The 21,390-nt window shown below is 43.5% G+C and overlaps 2 protein-coding genes across 2 annotated transcripts in view; both read right to left on the reverse strand.

Moving 5' to 3' along the window:
* Positions 1-109: 109 nt before the first annotated feature.
* On the reverse strand, positions 110-10,945 carry LOC118416920 (rap1 GTPase-activating protein 2-like). The gene is made up of 15 exons (XM_035822260.1): positions 10,555-10,945; positions 9,658-9,986; positions 9,022-9,335; positions 7,463-7,640; positions 6,926-7,070; positions 6,218-6,357; positions 5,419-5,574; positions 4,875-4,946; positions 4,490-4,576; positions 3,868-3,965; positions 2,405-2,529; positions 1,876-1,930; positions 1,241-1,464; positions 623-838; positions 110-237 (listed from the first exon to the last, which is right to left on the reverse strand). The coding sequence occupies exons 2-15, from the start codon at positions 9,949-9,951 to the stop codon at positions 110-112; spliced, it is 2,232 nt and encodes a 743-aa protein (XP_035678153.1). The 5' UTR covers positions 9,952-9,986; positions 10,555-10,945.
* Positions 10,946-12,687: 1,742 nt separating this feature from the next.
* LOC118417315 (proprotein convertase subtilisin/kexin type 7-like) overlaps positions 12,688-21,390 on the reverse strand; it is a gene marked incomplete in the record, with an annotated part of 17,162 nt that continues 8,459 nt past the window's right edge. The window contains 6 exon segments of the mRNA XM_035822843.1: positions 12,688-14,988; positions 15,574-15,691; positions 16,584-16,677; positions 17,323-17,417; positions 17,990-18,146; positions 20,140-20,221. Of these exon segments, the coding sequence (XP_035678736.1) occupies positions 14,284-14,988; positions 15,574-15,691; positions 16,584-16,677; positions 17,323-17,417; positions 17,990-18,146; positions 20,140-20,221 (1,251 nt within the window).

Below are 21,390 nucleotides of genomic sequence, written 5' to 3' on the forward strand. Positions count from 1 at the left end.
TTACTTTCTTTTCTCGACCAGATAGCCGGTCGAAAAAAAAAAAATAATAGCGAAAAGGTGCACGATTTTTCCCACCAACCTCTGCTTGGAGAGTAGGCACGATACTATATCAATTGAAGTTATCAATTATTCTTGACTGTCCACTTACGTTTTCAGTAGTCAGGTGTTTGGAGGTATAACGGAGGCAGGCCTTCTTCAAATCTTTCACTTCGAACTTGTCAGCAGCAGCAGCCAGGCCTGTGGAGATGTGAGGATTTCAAACAAAAGAGGAATGGAAATCGCTTATCAGAATTAATGAATTGGGTAGGAGGGATTAAAGCAACGACCAGGAAATCGTACAGATCCATTGCCAGCCTCGTAAGTTATCACTGCAACAAAGAGAAAAAAAGTGCTAGTAACAAGTAATCGAAAACCTCAGAATTTTGAGAGCTTCACGAGTTTTATTCATTAGTGTGAATTTATCACGACTTCTGTCTATGCAGGACCAACTTTGAACCAAGCGTTTCCCGCCTCGGATTCTGTCACTCCGCAATATTGAAATAGCTGCGAACACACACCAGGACAAACAAACAAACACACAGACCGAAAGCAATACCTCCGTTTTCATAGAAGTAAAAATCACCTGGTAACACGTCAGGACTGATGGTGCATGTCCCTGTGTGTAGGTAGCAGAGCAGGGTGGAAAACACGGCCGGGTCGAAGTCTGGGATGGGGTACTCGTCTGGTGCAGGCACTGCAGGCTTGCTGGGGATGGTGGAGGTGGATGCAGCGCGACCGAGTTCCGCTAGGGCCTTCACAGTCTTCGGCAACTGGGGCGTTCTCGGCCAGCTGAAGTTAGCTGTATGATAACAGGCAATTGATTTTATAACATGATAAGCCTTCTGGTTAAGTTTTTTTCCAGAAAGAAACAACTACCAAATAAATCTAGTGAGTTAGAAGTAAGTGAAAGAACTTGTTAAATCTACTTGTCTAGGGTCTAGACCTCGCTGTACTACTGAATGATATGACAGAGAAGTAAGAGTAGTGCCCACTTAGGCTTAGGTCACATTTCCAAACCGGGGCCCGACCGGGCAGCTTTCGGGAGCGAAAAGAATGCTATAGAATACATCAAAATACACAAAATTTCAAAATAAGATTCATGGGCATGATTTGTGTATATTTCTTGGCGTACATTTTAAATTTTCGTTTCTTACGAACATCCCGGACGAGCCCCGCTTTGGAAATGTGACCTATGCCTTACTGGGCGATTTTCTATCCAGCTTTTTGGATGAGCTGTCATGCGGTCGCAGCTGCTCGCTCTTGGTGAAGTTGAGCACGCGGTGCAGCGGGTTCTTAGACTTGGAGACCGGGCTGGCGGGCGCGCTGAGGCTGGGGCGGCGGGCTGTGGGGGACCGCGGGGAGGAGGACGGGGTGCCAGGCTTCTCCTTCTTGTCAGACTGGACCAACAGCATGTCTCTGAAGACTCTGCACAAGATATGGATTGATTGTGTTACAGGAAGGCACAGTAATTGCTGTAGTTATTGTTGTTCGTCTTGTAGTGCCTATACTATAGTGGCACGCATACATTATAAAAATTCATACATGTATAATGTTTCTGCAGCAGGCCATATTCTTACAGCGGGGTCGGTTCCTAGCCTTAATTCCCTTATGTGTTGGGGCACCTCCTCGTACACGTCATCCCCCTTATCGCTCGCATCCTCGAACTCCGCGAGTTTTCTTCCCTAAAACCCTCTTAGAATGAAACCCGATGAGCTACGATATTATTTTACTCCAAAGTTGATTAGCCCAAATAAGAGCCGGAAATAATTAATCTAAAACGATTACCGGTAGAGTTATGGTAAAAGTTGGAGATTAGAACACGTGCGCAGAAAATACCTGTTTCTGAGCACTAAGATCGCTCGAACTCCGTGGACGCGGGCTCGCTCCCGACCTGATTAGTGAAAATAACGAAGTTATTCCACAAGAAAACACATGTACAGATACGATGATACAAATAATGTACAAAATATCTAGCTTATAGATTCGTGTGATGTTGCTACGTTTCCAAGAGCAGTTGTGACGATAGTGGTCTTAATTCTATTGTTGAAAATGGCTACAACAGACTTCATTTTATCAACGAATGAAACACGGAGACATAGCATAGATACAACAGACATTGGTGGTGTGCTATATACAATGTACTAGTAGTTGTCATCAGGGTAGGGCCTCAGTAATCACTGACGTAATGTATAAATCCACACCGGAACGTAATCCGTACACGGTAATATGGACTGCATGGTCCTGTAATCCTATTTGTTTATCACATCAGCAGCGTGTATATTCGAGCAGAAAAGATATCTCATTACACTTATTCTTTTTAATTCCCTTTGCAAATTTACAACAACAAAGGCTTACAAAAACGTACCGACTATGAATGTGACGTCACACACGCCCGCCATGTTTCCTGAGAAGGCGGTGGCGAAGTCTGCGCTGAGCTCGTCCACCTTACAGACGTCCTGCTGCACAGTGTCCGGCAGCAGCGTGGATCTGCTGGGGAGACAGGACGAGTGTAAGAGGCTCCCTAGATTCGAACCGGGATCCGCCAAGGCCCGGCTTCGATTCCCAGTGTGGAAACCAATGTAAGAGGCGAGTAGAAACGGGGATTCGAAACCGCGCCTTATTCGGGCCGCCAGATCACAAACTCAACGCGCTAAACCGTTACGCCAAAAGGGTCAGACCCGTTTGGCATGGTCAGTTTGGCGGCGCTTAAACCCCACTGCTACACTAGCCATTTGAAAGGGTTATCTCACTGGCGAGCGCTAAATTGCGCCAGACTTTTGCAAACTAGAAATCTTGCAAAATTCTCAATCGGCACAATTTGTCTCCTGAAATTGATATTTTTTTCAATCCCAACACAATTCGCAATTGGATAATTGGTGCAAAATGATTAACATCCTTTCATCACTGCATAATTCTTTTTGATGAATTTTTGGGAGTAGCCTGAAATCCATCCTATTCTAGCTCAAGCTTGCTTCTGTGATCACATCTAAACAGATTATAACCTTCCAACTTTGATATTCAAAATGTACATTCGGCTGGTACAGACACTTTTACAGGCCAGTAGGCAACCTCGTCAACCAACTTCCAACTAACTACATATGACCTTGCTAACTCCTAAACACAGACAAGAACTTAAGGCGGGAAATGAAACGATCATAGAAAGTGTCTTAACGTATTAATGACGGAGGGAACTACATCCCGAGATTTTGGCCAACGCCCTGAAAACCTGAGACAGCTTATGTTAGCGCCTCTGTGACAACCGGATCGTGTTCCAAAGATGTGGATAGTTCTTACTTCCGTGATTAATACTTTTTTTGATTTTGAGAAGAGCAAGCATCTACAATACCACAAATATCATCACATTGGAAGCATATGCAGGTGAATAAAATCAAACGAAGTCAAAAGTTGTCGGGGATAGTGTCTGACGAGAGCGCTGTTTTCCATTCCTTCGTCCTTTCGATCTTAACAAAATACTAATCATTACTAGAAAGGTAACGTTTGCAAACAAACAAATACATGATGTTTACCTTCACATTGTCTAGCCTAATAAACTACTACTCAGCCTATTCTAATTTGAATACATTGATACATGGTGACCAGTCCATCCAGCTCTGTCCTACCACTTACTACATTATGTAATTGTACACCATGATGATGATGAACCGTGGCGACAGCCGTCTGTACTAAATCATTGACCTTAATTTTCTTTTGAGAAGAAGATAAAAAGAAACGGGGAAAAAATGATATGTTTCCCTTCCGTGAAGTTAACTAGATTTGGCAGTGTGTGTAAATGTGTGTATGCAGTTGTGCTTTCATGATAATTCTCACTTGCGATTTCCGAAAAGAGGATTTCCTTGCTTCATAATCTCGCTCTGTTCTGAGAAGTCCTTGACCAGCTCGTCCAGGAGGTGTCGCCTGGTGCGTTCCTGGAAGGGAAGTAACAAGACTCCTGACGTGACTCCGCTCATACCTTCACATGTAGGTGATGTGGTATTGTTTATACCACTCGAAACCGCAACTGATGAGGCTTACTGACAATGCTGAATTTCAATACACCAGTTCGTTACTTCGGTGATAATGGGCTGACATGCAAACTGTAACCACACACACATAACCAAGCTTCTTCCAAGAAATCCAAATCACAACGTAAATTCAGCTCACCATCTCCGTTTCAATGGTTTACATACAGTCATTTCTCGAGGCCCAGGAGGTGACAAAGGGTACTGAACTCTCAGCAAAAGTACATCAGTTTATCGTGATGTAAACGATTCACTTTGATATTCTTCGGTCGGAAAAAAATATTCCATTTGATGAAGTTAGGCACCAACACGAATGGACATGATTGTATTGTCTTTTGCTCGCCTATCGTAGAGATTTGAGCGAAAGAAGTAACTGGCCTTAAAACAATATGTATAATACACTTTTTGGTGACGATCGGTGACGAACATACCCGCATAGAGGCCAGTTTGGGACTGGAGTAACATGCCCTTTCACCGTTCACGATCTTTGTCAACAGCCACTCTCTAAATGTCGAGTCCTGCAACACGAAAGTGCATGCGTTACTGTTACATACACTAAGGAAGTTCGAAGGAGATGTAGAGATATCTAATGAAAAGATACAATCGCAAAAAATGTGTAAAATAACGATTTGAAGATGATTCAGTTTTAAAGCTCCGAAACTCATGATCTATATCTGTGCATAAAGATAGCATGGAGCATAGCGCAGATGACATCTACTGTCAAAAGGAACAGACAGAAAGACATTGTTACTTCTGATCGATGGTTTCAAAGTTTGTCTTAAGTTGAAAGGAAAGGAAAGGAATTGCACAACTTACGTTACTAAAGATGTGTCTCTCTGTCAGGGGCGGTCCGTAAGGTGATACCTCATCCCGCGACACCACGGACACCTGATGGGGCAGAGAGGGAAACCGTTAGCACCTAACAGGCCTTACTGTGGGAGTGCTGTTAGTAGAATCCGGCATGGTGGAATCAACATTACGTTAGCCAAAGTTACCTACAGGTCAAAGATCATTAAAATCCTTTCATTCCTTTTTGAGTTTAGTGTCAGCTGGATGAAAAACAGAGAAGAAGTTGGCCACTGAATAGGGACAAAGAAGTTGCCATTGGATTTTAGTCAGGCTTTTGCAGTATGTCCAGCTATCAGGCCGGACAGTTCACTCCTAAGCCAATTAACTACATGAACTACTGGGCTTTTATTCCTAACTTGGCCAAAGTTCTCTATTACGTATACGGCCAGGTCGGAGTCTGATAGAGACTACTTGAGTTATCTTACTTCAAACTCTGAAACTGTAACGTCCCCTGTAGTTCCAATGAAAGCTGCTAGAGGACCTATACTTATTTCAAAGCCAGGTTGCCTACTTTATACTGCGGATGCCGCTGTTCAGGGTCGGCCTGTACCACGATGTAGGTGTGCAGGAAGTGAGACTGGATGACTGACGGGTTGAAGCTTGTCCGTGTGGCCGCCAGAAACACCACACACACCAGGTCATTCCCGATGTGCCTCTTCCTCTGGACCTACAAGGACGGAGAAGAAAACAATGCAATGATACCAACGTCGATTAAGGTTAGACAATATAAGATACATTATACAAAGGCCGCCTAAGCAACTACATAAGTTCTATAAACGGTCATACATCGATATCCGCTATCTTCGGTCAATGGTCTGTTCAAAACCAAACAAGTAAAACAGGTACCTAACCACAACTATGAAACTATGAAAACGGCGTTGGCTGATTTCGTGACGGTAAATACTTCTGTTTTTGGATACCATATTTGAACACCCCTTGGTTGTTTTCTTTTCTTTCACAGTCCTCACTTGTTGTTTTGTAGCAGGAATCTACAACGTGTTTGGATGTAAGTTTTGAATAAGGTTTGTGGGTGACCAAGTGTTTCTAACCGTGGAGGTGTTTGAACTGATGGGTAACCTCAGGTCAATAGTACACACTTATACCAAATCTCTAGAAATGACGCTGGAGATGTTTTACCGTAAAGAGACCTTCTTCAAGCAGATTGGCCTTTTAGTGGTTGTACTAGAATGAGCACCAGTACAACAGGTTCTTGCGTTTATAGGCCTCGGTGCATAGTGTATGGTGCAGGTGCCCTAGGTAAGGCTTGTTGTTGACATGATGTTTTTCTGGGAAGTGTTTGTTGCCGTTACCTGTTGACTGTCTGCAGGGTCGTGCGGTAGGAGTGTGCAGACGTGGAACATGAGCCGGAGCCCCCGCCACTCCGTGTACACCGACGTTTCACCCGTCAGGTCACCTGACCTGTCCAGTCCGCCACAGTAACCGTCAAAACCTGCCAAATAGCGTTTGTGTTACGTCCCATTTCCACAATAGGCTGCGACCGCTGGTCGAAATGAAATTTGACAGATCGCCCATTGAACATCATAGATAAATGATTTTACGTGTGTCTTGTTTTCTTTTAAATGATAACATTTTGCATGACATTCCAAGTCCTGAGACAGGTGAGGTAAAAAACAACTACAACCGACAAACAAAACAAAAACAAACAAATAGACTAGCGAATGTCATGGACTAACAGCTATGTAGTGGTTATGAGGAACATTTGTGTCATTTAGCCACGATCTATCATGCATAAAAGTCCTGGTGGCTATCTTGTTTGGATACGTTAGTCGCCTGGCGTTCGTTCATTCGTTCAACAAGGTGTGTAAAAGTTTGCCTTTCCAATATGACAACGTCGCCTGTTGAAAGTTACAGTGGAATTTATCAGCTAGCGCAGTAATATTCATCTAACGATGGGACTACCACAGGTTGTGTAAACACACTTCCCATAAATAATATCATATCTTGGCGTTAATTAGGGTCAATACCCTCCAAAGTGCTTTCCGCCATAAATCGTTCACCTTTCAGGTTGACCCGCTCCCCGAGGTTTCCTAAGAACTCGTTAAACAGCTGACTGCTGCAGGTGTTGGCGAAGATGTCCTCCTCTTTTGTCTGCCCCTCCTTCACGTACAGAACTCCCACCTTGAAGTCGGACTTCTCCAGCTCCTGGAGTATAGTGTTTGTAGTTACTAATTACCTTTGACAAGAAGGTTATGTTTGGGGGAACTAAGCACACCCCGACCCCACGAAAAAAAGTGCAAATCACCTCCAGTATACTCTCCAAGCAGAGGTTAGGCTCCGTTCTTTTACGTGTTTTATGCGTTTTTGTCGGGCTTTCTATTTTGTACTGTTGCTTTATGTCTCGATATGCTAGCATGCTGGAAGAGATAAAGCACAAAATAAAAAGTCCTATACAAACGCCTAGAACAACAGTCGGAGCCGAAATTCTGCTTGGAGAGTACTCCTGGACCAGTAAACGTAAACATAGGCGAATACGCTCAAACTACGCCAGACATCTAACGTTACATCTGCTTGGAGATTCTGGTCCTGTAACTCACATCGTCCAGCCTGACGAGCTGCTCCGGTGCCAGCGGATGGCTGACGCTGTGCAGCCCGGCCACCCCCATCTCCTCCCCCAGGGCTGCTGAGATGCGGTCCGCGTCATACCTGTTCGCACACAGGGCAGAGAACGGCACCAGACCCACCAGCGACTGGGCACCCGTACGGACCTGTAGTCTGGGCGGCAAAGATGGGAAGGGATAAAGTGCGTATATCTCATCAGGACTGTACCAAATTGCGAAAGGCGTTCGGTGTCAATTTGTTGCCTGACATTGGTAAAATGGCGCAAATGGGCGCAAAATGTCGCAATCATTGAAAATATCTTTTTGATGGATATTAAAAAATATCTTAATCAGTGTACATTGACTTTTAATAATTCAGTGACAAACACCACAATTTCCAATATAACTATCTGGTATTTGTTTTGGAGCGGAAATTGAGAATGTGACATTCTGGGCAAGGGAAATGTGGCTAAAATTCGCAAAGTTGGCAGTGTCAAAGTGACAGTAAAAATCATACGGTAGTCCACGTAGCCACTTCTACACAACAGCCTGGCCAACTTCTTCCATTTGCACAAGAATTACAATTTTAAAAGAATCCGGCCAACAGAAACAAGATTTTATCAAATTTTATCTGTCCCCAAGTCACTGAGTGGTCCTCTTGCATACTACATTTGTAGTATGTTCGACAGTCTAGTCATAGACACACCGTCTATCGGGGAATTTGCTATTTGTCAGCTAATTAGTATGACCATAGAAACCGACACTGTGTACTTGTTGACACTTGACAGTCCATCATGTACAAGTCAGCGAGATAAAGCTTGAAATATGACGCTTCAGTTGACTAACGTCAACTGCTTCGAGTATGTCATTAATCACTTCTATATAATACACACTGTACCACCGTTGCCTTGTTTATAAAAACAAACAGCCATTTTTTTATGTGAGCCTGTCAGCATTTTCTGTGCAACTACTCATCAAATCGTACAGGTGTGAAAAACTGCCATGATAAGTGCACCCCCCCCCCCATAAACATTGCAGAACTCTCTCTGTCTCTAGTTTGGTTTTTCTCAGGTGGACCTGACATATTTCTTTGGCAAATTGAAATTATCGATAGGCAAAGGAGGTTAAAAGTTTAAAACTCTTTAAAACTTAAGAGTCGCCAGTACAGGTTCAGGTATAGAGCAAAAAGCATTTGTAATATTTGGCACGAGCAGGTCGATCTACGGAAATGACTTCCTTGACTTAAGCGGTGTGTAGCCAGCTAATCAGGCCGGTGACAGCTGCGCTATCGTCTGCTACATAGCCTGGGTATAAGACTGTTTCTAGGGTGCTACACAGGCCAGCTCCTCTGCTGAAAGGCCCAAATACACCCAAGGAAAATTAACTACCTGTTAACGTTAAACACAGGGTCTAACACATGGCCGTGGTAAAATTTCTTTGGAGACATGTTAGACATAGAGCCGAGCGGTGGTATAGAAACTGTCTGGCAACCAGGCTACCTTGTACATCAGCTGGGATCTTTGAACGGAAATGATGTAATGATATTGCTGACGTACCGAATGGTTTCTCTTTCATGTCCTTGCTCTTGTCGGAGGGCAACGACCACCGGCCCGATATCTGCATCAGACGCGTAGTAAATCCAATGTTGCTTTCCATACAGATGTTTTCGGTATTGCTCTTCTTCCGTCGGCTCTAAGTGAAACACTCTCTTTGCGTCAGCTGACGTTTGGTCGGTGTCAGACGACTCTTTGCCGTCATGTCTGTCCTCGGGCGAGGTGTTTTCCCGCCCCGAGCACTCGATCCAGTATCCCCCGCTGGGCTGGATGTTGTGCACCGGACAGGTGCAGGCCTCCCGACACCTGCTCATCTGCTGATTGGACGGGGGATATAATCCAGTTAAATTCAACACATCGATCGAAATGGGGTCGCGTTGTGCCAGTTGTTTACCAACGTGACAAGGCCTGACAAGGGTGGGATTAAAGGAGGATAATTGGCTGAGGGCCATTCTTCAAAACCAGGTGCTTCCTACCGACAAAACATACTTGACTGTTCGACGGCTTCAGGGGTTAGATGGTTAGAGCACCTCAAGGGTTAGGGACATGGTTTAACCTTCTGACTAGGGTTTGTCCAAGGTTAGTGGTTACTGTGACCAAGTTTGTAATAAAGATTTGATTGTAAATTATAACTCTTACCTGTGGGCTGCGTTTTTGCTGTTTGGACCTTCGCTTCATACACCTTTTCTTCATGCCCCGAAACATCTCAATGTCTCCCTCCATGCACTTGTGCTTGTCGTGTTGCTGTTGTTGTTTTTTCCGTTTCTGCTCGGTGTAGGACTGCCGCCGCCTTCCCCATCGCTTCCCGGGGTTACTGGTGACAGAGCTGCGGCGCTGTGGTGACGCCGACTCGTCCTCGTCTGAGTCCGTGCTGCTTCCCAAGGCCACGGCGTCGGGAGGCGGGGTCTCCGCCTCTTTCATGGCCATGGCCATGTTGGTCGAGACGACACCTGTCGCACACGCCACCGCTGTGTTTATAGAGAAGGAACACTGACTGCCCTGGGTGAGATCAGTGCCCCATTTGTTAGCCAGCCGTCCTTGTGGGAACATGTGCCGCACGGCTGGCCTTTTGTTACCGTGTTCTCAGCGTGGGTGGCAAAGGTAACATGCTAATATATGAACGACAGCAAATCGTTTGACTTCTGACACAGGACGTAACAATACACGATACAGTGGTGAGACTCACGAGACACCAGACACAAGCAAGACTGTACCGCCAGGCCACGTGATTGACAAGATAAAAGACTTTCTCAGAAAAACGTCACTAACCATAACATATGAGCAGAACTTCCTGTTCGTCTGTCTGTTCTAAACCACCAATCAAGTAAAGCAACGCCCTAACAGCCCAGACACGGGTCAGTCACCGTTTTCAAATACTGAGTCAACGGCCGCCACACTATTGGAACTATGTCCAAGCAATCACCTAGCAGGTGCATACGGTCGGCTTTCTGGCACATCAATTTGTACACGGCGGGCTTTCTGGAAATATTTGAAAAGAGAGAAAACTGGTGAAGCGGAAACCACCTGTTTACCTACGTCAGTCCTGGAACAATAGGTGTCCTGACGCTTGCGCAGCTCGACTCGTCATAGCAGGTTGCACCATAAGGGCCTCTCCCCACTCGCCTCGAACCCTGTGTGGTGTACAGCCTCAGGTCGCGACCCGGATATCTCCCTACACTGTTGTACAAGCAAATACACGCTAAGCCGTACAGAAGAAGATAAGGCAGCGGGGATGAGCCGCCCAACTCTGCACGGCATGTTCCGGTAACGGACACTCTGGGGGTGGCTGTCTGAGTGATTCTATATGTTCATGATTATCGCGGCTGGTACTCCATCTGGGCCAGAAACTGCAATCGATATACTACCGTGCGTTCATACAACACCCACTGAGGTAATACTGTGAAGGTGAAATGTTCGCGCTGCTTTTACGTTCGAAGTTTATATACGCCGCGATTTCTTCGCCTCGAATCTTTCTTCTCATTAAACAGTAAAACCCTCCATGGCAGTTTTAATCGCGAACTTCAAACTACAACGAACGCTTCATTCTCTCTTTCAATACCGCGACATTAAATCCCTGTAAATGTTGTACCTTTAACAGTATGAACACCAGTGGGCGGCAAGCACGCTACCCTGACTAAAGGACCCAATTAGCAACACACGTACGGCCGCCATTCTCCGCACACAACTTATCTTGTCTAATTACACCTAATTGGTGGTGTCATTATCAGGGGCTCTCTAGTTGATTACGGCTCCATAATTACATAGATAGCAAGAGCAAGAATCATTCCCAAAGAAGGTAACATGACGGCAGGACAAGATTGAACCTTTCCGGCTGAGTGAATGAATGTCTCTTGCCATCACCATTTGTATCAGGTGACCTTCCATCCGCCCACATACGGACGTGATAGCCAGCTCTCAGTCTGCTATTGCCATAATAACGCAAAGTGACGGCTGTTTTGTTTATTACGTGGTCCAAAACCTGATGTATTAGATTTGAAAAAATTATCTCCTACTCAGATCAATAGAATCGATTACATTTCTGTAAGTGGAAGGTGGGAGTTTAATTTCGCGGTGAGTAGAAAATTGGGTGTTCGTGGTGGTTTTAAGTTCGTGGAGAAGAAGAGGTCAACACAAAATCCGCGAATATAAAACCATGCACCGCGAATATAAAATCTCCTTTGACATCATGATATGCATGTTTTATACCTTTGGGAAATACATACTGTCAATGGTTTTCGTGTTCCTACCACGTACATGTATCATATAATCTTATCCTTGACTACTTCCGTGGTACAACACCTTTGGCCCACAAAAGTGTAAGATTGAGTAAATTCATTTCAAGGCATCGTTTTGAAAGAAAAATAGTAAAAGAGTATTAATGGACTTTTCATTAGCCAACAGTTACCACAAAACAAACAAAAGTACGCATCAAATATACTCAGGTATTATATCCTGGCCGTTCCTCTGTCATAAAACTTTGCTTATTTCTACCTGTGTCAATCCATTAGAGTGGGTAACAGGTGATCAATCTTCATGTCCAGGGCGTGGTGCGTGAAGGGCTGTTAGCCGTGTTGTCGGTCCTGCACAGCTGTTGCGCTTCTCACGCCCCATTGTATATTACACGTGGAACAACAACGGCTTGGAGTGCTATCCCGTTTCTGACCCATTTCTGGGTAACGATAGGTGATGACAACACTGTTTATCTTGTAGAAGGAATAAAACAGCTTTTGAAATTATCATTAAGGCCATCGCAACAGGCAGGATCGTGATTCGCGGGAACTCTGTCTATTGCTATTCTTTTTACATAGAAATCTTCAGGTGACAAATTGGCGCCGGTTTGCGCAACTTTGCGAATGCCTTTCACGATTTGGCGAAGCCCATTAAGATAACGTTACCCTGTCGCAAAATTTGCACAGCATTGGGGGCATTCAAAGATTTGAATTCAGCATCTCTCGGGCCTGTCGCCCTAACTATAAGACGACCAATGCCACTGACAATCATATTGTCAGATAACAGCCTTGCCTATTTTAAAATGAATCCCCAATGTAACAAGGGAGTGTAAATCGGATTCTACCCCGGACAAGACCCGTGGGACAGAATCAGATCTATCCCCTGTGTAGGATGTGGGACATGTAAGACACACAACAATGGCTTGAGAAGCAATAGGTATGCTTTATTTATTTATTATAATGATCATGATTGACATTTCTATTGCTTGTATTTCACTTGAGTTTATTGCATTAATGACAGTCTGTGGCATGATGCTTGGTTGGATGTTCATAGAATTGCTATTACATGACCAAAAACTCTAATAATGTAATATGTCTGAAATATTAAGACTTTGTGAATTTCTTTTTTCATTCATTATTGTGAATTTCTCATTGATTCTGTCTATGGATTTCCTATTGGCTCCCATTACGCAACAGACATGCTTATAGCTGGAAATTTAAGACAGGACATGAGATATCCATTGATAACGTATTCTTGGACCATTTGGGACCTTTGGCCTAACTTCCTGCCAGTGCCCTCGATATGCCTCAATGTGGAAAGAAGTGTGGAAACACACTAGTACTGACAAAACACACATATTAAAAACAGTACCTTTCATTTAACGGAAGTAAAAGGAAAATATTGCATAACAATTGAATGAAAATATAAATCTAGATATGCTATACAGAAATGGCTTCTGTTTTGAAAAATCCACCAGCCTCTATCAAAAATCAATAATCAAATTAGATCCTTCACCCAAACTACCACAACGTCAAGAAAAATGCTCAGAGCTGCTCAATAATCCTTGATATGGACAAATTCAGGCTGAATCAATTCACATTAATTCTTCAATTCCTTATGCTTACTTAGATACACTTATTTCAGGACTCTTTTCTAGTATTCCATTTTTTCTAATGGTTCTCCTCGTCCTTACATCTGTTTGGAGATTATTTCAGAATGACCCATTTCTTGAAAGAAGGCAAACTGTTAAAATACAATACTGGAAAAGAGCAATTTTTGGAGTCATCTTACTTATTGTATTATTGCTTATTGCACTTTTCTCTACAAAATTAATTCACTTCATGATAGAAGATTGCATTCAAACCTTATGACTTACATCAATCAAAGAACAAATACTGTATCACCATTGCATTATTGATAGCTAAAGTTAGATATACATATTTTCTTTAAAACTTCTCCTTCTGTCATGGACCTTGATGGTACAAAATGAGCTACATATTATGAGCTGTCATGATTACAGTAACGAATAGCTTTTGCTGTTTTACACCTTACTTACCTAACACATTAGGTCTTCTGTTGTCACAATAAATATTGATTCAAAATATCTAGTACAGACCTACGATCAAAACAGCATCATGGATACCAATTGCTACTATCATCAAGCTACAGTCTGTGTGTTTGACATTTCTATGTTGTTGTTGTTGTTGTTGTTGGACTTGTAGTGCCTAGTGGCACATAGGTCATTATAGGAGCTCAGCAGTGAGGCTGCTTCCAGTTGAGCTACAGCAACAGCCCTACTAATATGTCATGGTAAACCCAAATTAACTAGAAGTCTAATACTGACAAAAAACGTAATGCCACCAGGAGCAGCAGTGAGCGAGACATGTCTCCTGTTTTCTTCTGACAGGAAGCACCTTAGCTGTGAAGACATTGCAGAAATCTTGGAATGCAGTCAAGTACCATTCCTTGTCGCTGACAGGTGCACACAAAGTTTAAGACATCTTGGTAGAATCATTGCTAGTGGAAGACTTGGGATCAGAGAGAATGTCTGGCACTTTGTTCTGAACTACTGGTATCTTCATCACTCCTGTCTGCTACTCCACCTGAAGTCCTACTGGGCTGTTGTCCAACCATGAGATCAACTGTGGTTTCTTCAGATACTGGAAGCACACACTTGTCCCCTGACTGAGTAATATTGGAGGCCTCCTGATCCACAGCTAGCAAGGGTTGCTCTTCCCAGTCTTTCTCACTGGACTCTAACTCTAGTACAGCAGTACCATCTGCTATCGAACTGTGGTTCATTTGACACGACACATTAAGTACATCCTCGTCTCTTACAGACCACATCTCGTTTTGATATGTCTCAGACATCAGGCTGGCATGACTTGAGTCTTCAGTAGTGGTACCTGGAAGCTCTTGGATCTGAACGTCACATCGAGAAGACAGGAGAGGCTGCCTTTCTAGTGCTGGACTGTTGTCAGCCGTGTCATTGCTATCTACTGGCTCTTCTGTGTTAGCTGTGTTATTTGGTAGTGTTTCTGTGAGAGGCAGAGTTTGCATAGGTATTTCCTCAGCTGTGTCTTGCTGAGGTATGAGGCGGTCTGTCTCGCGAGGACAGCCCTCAGGAGCAGGGTTGATGGGGGGAGGCACGCCCTCCTTATCCTCCTTGTTGAGGAAGGCTTGTTCCACTGTGTAGTACAGGGCCAGCAGCACAGTCATGCCACCAGTCAGCACCAGGATCTAACAAGGAACAAGCAACACCATGGAGGTGTCATTATTAAAGAAATTCTGAGCCTGTTGAAGCTATGTACATGTACTACTTACAACAGGGTTCAAGCTAGATAGTAAGATGTTGCATACAATTTCATGCTGTAAGCTCTCCCATCTGAGTAAAAGTGTACAGCTAATATGCTGAGAACATAAATGTTGTGTGTCTTCGACTGTCTATTGCCAACCTTGACCTTAAACCAGTTTAGCTCACAGCGCCACATTTTCACTCATGGTAATAGATTGTACATGCTACATATAACATATACAGGTCCCTAGCTATTTTTGACAAGTACAATGAACAGTGGACCACAGCTTACTGCCGCGTCTCAAGAGCTGTCACCCTTTCTGGTACCGTGTCTATCGGGTGAGCGACAACATTTGGGATTCAAACACCTAACCTCTTGGTCCAGAGGCACGGTCACTCATCACTGGACCATGCACACTACCCAAAGGGTTCAAATAATACTTACTATACCCAGAGTAGTATAGAGAAAACCTAACAACCAAGAGGACAATCAACAAGTTATCATCGGAAAAGAGAAGAGTTGTGTTCACCTTCAGTGTCTTCACTCTTATTGCTTTAGTCTCATCATATGCTGGTGGCTCGGGAGGGGGGCAGGGTGCTGAGAGGTTGGAGTTGAGGAATCTGCCATCCATGGCATCTTCAACCATCCTGGAATATAACCATAAGCTGTTGGAGACAACATTTGACTGGGGGACTGCCTAAAGTTAAATACATTAGCTGTTAGTAAAGACCAGGCAATATGTGATAACAAATGTGAGTTTCTGAGTTATTGTAGCAGGTATCTCATCAGTACAAATTGCACCAGGTATTTGCAAAGTGGCACAAATTGGCACCCAGCAGTGCTAATCATTGCCATTTGTTGCCTGAAAGTGCTGATTTTACTTAAGGCACGATCTAGACACAGTTTTTCCCGATATCTCTCGCCGACAGCTTTTTTTCAGCGTCTAGATGGAACTGCAATATTGCCATAAAGATATCGGGAAAATTTCTCCCAAAAGGTCTGAACCATTCGCCCGATAGCTTAGCAGGGGTCCCCTACAGCTTCCGCGCGCGTGTGGATGTGTCCCGACTTCGGGAGGGCTCATTAGCATATAACGCAGGCTCATTAGGCTATATAGCTGTTTATGACTGCAAGCGCCACGGGTGTCCCGTGGCCAACGTTCCAGAACCCTCCCGACATCTCCACAGATATCGGCAAAAACTGTGTATAGATTGGGCCTAAGTCTGAAAACATTGCAATTTACCTTTTATCGCTGCTATCTTGTATTGAAACTAAAAATGTGACATTCCAGGCACAGCCATTTTGTTTGAATTGTCTGGGCTTCTTATGCAAATGGTTGCAAGTCAGTGTGACCAAAAGGGAAAATTGGCACGAATCTGCAAATTTCCTAGCTTAGTTTGACAGAGTTCAGTGAGATACCCACTTGAATGAGTGAGTGTTACTGGGAGTTGAGTGACTTTAATACAAAAATAGATACATATTATTAAGAATAACAATCACTTAAAGGTAGACTCTTAGATTAAGAAGGCAGACACTTACTCCCTTCTGGCCTGTATGTTTGCTGGTGTGAGAGAGGACCCATACAGAGTCAGCTTCCATTTCTCCAGCTTACCCCACCCCTCACCTGGATTTCCTGGAGAAAGAGGACAGTACAGGTGTTAAAAGATGTCTTCTTATCTTTCACCTTGTTGAAAAAAGCATATACAGCTATGCTTAGGTGGTAACTTTCCATTCAATGGTCAAACCATTATCCAGTGTACCTGCAGCCTGTACAATATACTGTAAATGCAGAAACTTTTGTGGTGGTTTGATGTTCGCGGTTTTCGTGGCGGCCGCTTCACTGTGAATTTAAAACCAACGCCAACATTTTTCAATGGCAGTAACTTGCCAGTAAGAGACTACAGTGCATGGTGCTACTGCGAAATTAAAACCACCGCGAAAAGTCCATTTTCCCACTAATGCGAAATTAAATCCCCTCAAACTTAAATGCATTTACAGTAACTGAGGGAGGCACTGCTAAACCAGCTGAGGTTTACACTTTTGTTGTGCGCCTCTTAGTTACCAGCTGTCAGCCAATGCGAGAATCGGCTTTGCCTAAAGAAAACATTTATGCAATTTTCTTGACCCTTAAACTGATCTTCATTATGTACATATTGAAATTAACTTTTATCAATCAGTACATCTCATGACTTACTCGCACTGTCAAAGCCGGTAGCAACAAAGCTGAGTCTGAATCTGCCTATAACTTAGTATAAGGACCAGAAGAATGTAATCTTGCCATGATCAGTGATGAGGAGCTCCCAGATGCCCACTGCTGCCTCCCCCCAGCACCGCACTGTGGAGAACGTCCACTCCTTGATGCCATCTTTTGATCTGGAGAAGACAGGAAATGGAATAACACACATTAAGCAGACCTCATTGGTACATATGATCTACAAACTCATCAGGAAGCAACATGTTGAATATGCAACACCCACACACAAGAGGTGAGAAACAGTACAAGGCCTAAGGCCTAGGGAATTCAATGTTGTGTTTCTGATGTGTCCTAAAGTAAAAAAATTGGTTTGGTGGGTATAGATTCTTCTTGATTTTCCTTTGTAGACTTAGACTGATCATGATCAAGCAAATAAAATTTAGCAACGTAAAAGGGAAATGCACTGGCAATTCAACATTACATTTATTCATACAGATAAACTATTATGTAGGGTGTCCTATGTTTGGTATGCCTGTTAAAGAAACTTTTTCTATATCAACAGAAGTGAGAAGAGCACAATGGAAAACGATTCTACAATGTTTCTATCTTTCAGATAAAAAATTTCATGTCTTATGCCAGTGGTCGACCAAAATATTCTTCAGTCGACAGAGGTTTGATAGGGTCAGGAAACCGGACGCACAACATTTTCCCCAGACCTACCATAATCACCAATCCCAATTTTGACACTCACTTGTCTTTAGACCGAGGGGCTGCAATGACAGACTTGGTACCGCTGGGACAGACCAGCTTCAGCTCCAGGTTACCACGGGAACTGTGAGAGATGGACACTGTCACCAGAACATACTCCAGGCTGTACAGGAAATGGATGTCTGCATCCTGCTTAGTCACTGAAGTCAAAATAAATGTCATGTGTTACGATTTTTGAGGCATAATGACGAAATCTGTAGATTAACAGGACTGTAACCAGTAACAAAATGGCTCATACTTTTAATAAAAGCTCAAGGCCAATACAGTTAAGGCCATGAAATATGCCTCAAGTTCCAGGAACGTGCTGCAGAATATTGGAGAATGTCCTGCATGAATATCGCGGAATGTACTGAAGAACTCAAGTTACAGGCTATCTCACTGCATCTCATGCGAAACTCTATTGGAGTGCTGCTAAATGATATGGTAAACTGTTTCAATTCTGAATGTAACATTAAGGGACCGTACGGCATTTAGCAAGGGGGGAGGGCCGGTCGCCCGAGGGGGGTGGGCCAAGCAAAAAAATATTGAGCCAGGGGGAGGGCCTAGCAAAAACTTTTTGACTTGGGGGAGGGCCAAGCAAAAAAAATAGCTTGGTCTACCAGCAAAACTTGTCCCTTAAAATCCAAGAAATGGCGTTTCAGAGGGTCAAGATTTCAAAATTTTTCTGGACCTCCGCAAGGGATCGCGCGCCCAACGGTCGGCGCTGAACACAGCAGTGAAAATGCGTAAGGGACAGGGCTTATGGATCGCCCTCGAAAACCTTTTTCACTTACAGAAGTGTTATTTTAAACTCTAGATTGCCAGCAAAGTTTTCCCCTAGGGCCCTCAAAAAGTATGAAATGGCGTTTCAGAGGGTAATGATTTGCAAATTTCCCTGGATCCCTTTTGACGTGACCGGCCTCGCGCCTTTGGTGGCCGACATCGTGATAATGTGTTCGGGGGTTTTTAATTTTGTATTTAAAAACAAAATGCCATTAACCTTTGCTTTGTTTGCCAGCAAAATGTATCCCTCAAACTGCGGGAATTCGCTTTTAAGAGGGTCAAGATTTCAAAATTTCCCCGGAACTACCTTGCGATGCTTCGTGCCTTTGGCGCCAGACACGGGGACGTCGTAATCTCAAAAACTTGAAAACCTCGTGCTTTTGTAATAGAAATTTAATTGAACCAGCAAATTTGCCAATCAAAATGCAATGCAGGAAATCGTGGCAAAAAAGCGTGGCATTTTCTAAAGATCTCCTGCAAGTCTGCGTTCTCACGCCCGCCGGCACCTAGAGAGAGGTGGCCGGTCGACTCTGCCTCGGAAAAATCTGCGTCTCTCGTCGGCGCCCCCCTCCCCACTACAGTTTTGGTTAGTCGAATCGTGCTGTCGTTTTTGTTGTCATTTTCTGCCCGATTTACTGTCAGTTAAAGCTTAGTTATTACCACCACAGAACCAAGAAAAAGTCAAAAATATATGTAAATTGAAAATAGTTTCCGTCAAGCCGCTCAGACCCCACAAGCAATGCGTAAAATAAGGGGGCGGGGCACGCGCCGCTTCGGGGCGCAAATCTACTAGAAATCCAGGTACATGCTTTTCAGGTTTTGTTTGGATATCAAAACAATGAAATAATTTTAGTCTATAAAGCAAATATTTATGCCTCTATGAAGCAGATATTTATCCCTCTATTAAGCAGATAATTTGAGCCATTCAGTTTCCGTTTTTACTAGGGGGTGAGAGATCGCTTTGCGATGAAAATCATGAAAAAGTATGACGCAAAGCACATTTCCAAATGGGAGCGCAGTAATTTATTGGCATCTTGAATATTTTTTAAGTTGATAGGAGGGGGAGGGCCTAGCAAAAATTTTTTGACTCGGGGGGAGGGCCTAGCAAAAAAATTTTGACCTGGGGGGAGGGCCTAGCAAAAAATTTTTGACCCGACCCTCTGGCGACCGGCCCTCCCCCCTCACTAAATGCCGTACGGTCCCTAAGTAAGCACCAACATTTAATACCTCCAGTAAAGTGACTTGATGATGATGAACTACAAAGCACAAGCATTACCAACAACTGACAGTAAAGGATTTTTTTTACTACATGTACTATAAGGTCTCAGGACTGAAGCAAGAAGATTTATCTGTTCTTGTTCTAAAACTCACCATTGTAATAGAACTTGACAGTGTGTCCTCCTGTGAAGACGTAGTCCTCTTGTAAGGTTGGAGAATTCAGCGACATTAGCCATGACACTGGCTCCCAAACCTGGGACACATATGAGGGGTGATCAATAAGTTTGTGACCTCACCAAAAAGATATGGTGCACAACTCAAATTTCTGAGGATAATCATCAAGTATAAACCTAAGAATATCTAAATTCAAATTATTGAGATCATTACTTTGAAGGTAACAGCCATCATCACACAAATTAAGTGGGAAGTCCGGTGTTTGAGGAGAGCTACACCTCAAGCACATAAAAGAACCCATCATACTTTCGACCCAAGGCAAGTAGGGTTCCTTCCTGGTGTAGAGCGGATAAAAATTCATACCGGTGTGACAGCGATCTCGCCCCCCCGGGGGCGAAATCACTAGCGATCTCGCCCCCCCGGGGCGAAATCACTAGCGATCTCGCCCTCCCCGGCTAGTGATCTCGCCCCCCTACCTCGCCCCCCTTTAGCGATTTCGCCCCCCCCCAAAAAAAACGGGTTTACATGACATTTTAGAAGTTGATTGGTATAAATCACAAAATGTAGTTTCAGAATGATATAAGTACACGAGTTTGATACATAACTCCATTCATAGTATCAATATTAACGTAATTACATGGTAATAAGATAGTTGAACTTGTTTCAGACAAGGAGGGTTTGGTCCCTTGTATTCCCATTATTGCATATACCTGAGTCTTGACATAAGATGTATTTCATTGTATTCACCTGTCCTCAAGCAACCTATATATCTCCAATATGAAGTCTCTACCACGAAGTGACCACAAAAGAACTATGTAATGTCTTTATTAATTATGCAAATATTAGGTATTAATTAGAATAACGCACATTTTGGTATATGTACCTGGCCAAGGGATATCTTCACCTCCAACATGACTGTTTTTTCTAGTATTTAGGAACTGATGCATTTACCCGTGTTTCTTAAGACATGTACTTTACCAGTGTTTGTGTAGCATTTCGCAACAGGTATATCAACTTGCGCGTAGATAGTGTTTATAATGAGAAACTAGTTAACTATTATTCACGTGTGTTTTTGTTAGTGCTTTGGAAATGTTTCCAGCACAAGAAAGAAAACACTGTGACAAATTGAAAACATATAGCTGACGTATTCCGTACCATAGACGGTGTTGATTTATACGTTCGCAGTAGCACTGTTTTTATGCCACCTTAGCTGCAAAAATCGTCTTTTCA

Source organism: Branchiostoma floridae, chromosome 1 (assembly GCF_000003815.2).
Source record: "Branchiostoma floridae strain S238N-H82 chromosome 1, Bfl_VNyyK, whole genome shotgun sequence".
Lineage (NCBI taxonomy): Eukaryota > Metazoa > Chordata > Leptocardii > Amphioxiformes > Branchiostomatidae > Branchiostoma > Branchiostoma floridae.

Bases quoted from the DNA above. Each gene is read 5' to 3' on its own strand.
- LOC118416920 (XM_035822260.1), bottom strand. From the start codon at position 9,951: ATGGCCATGGCCATGAAAGAGGCGGAGACCCCGCCTCCCGACGCCGTG. The intron at 1,931-2,404 runs GTACGTTTTTGT...TTCACTAATCAG, and splicing joins TGACGTCACATTCATAGTCG to GTCGGGAGCGAGCCCGCGTC. The intron at 839-1,240 runs GTAAGGCATAGG...GTTATCATACAG, and splicing joins GCTGGATAGAAAATCGCCCA to CTAACTTCAGCTGGCCGAGA.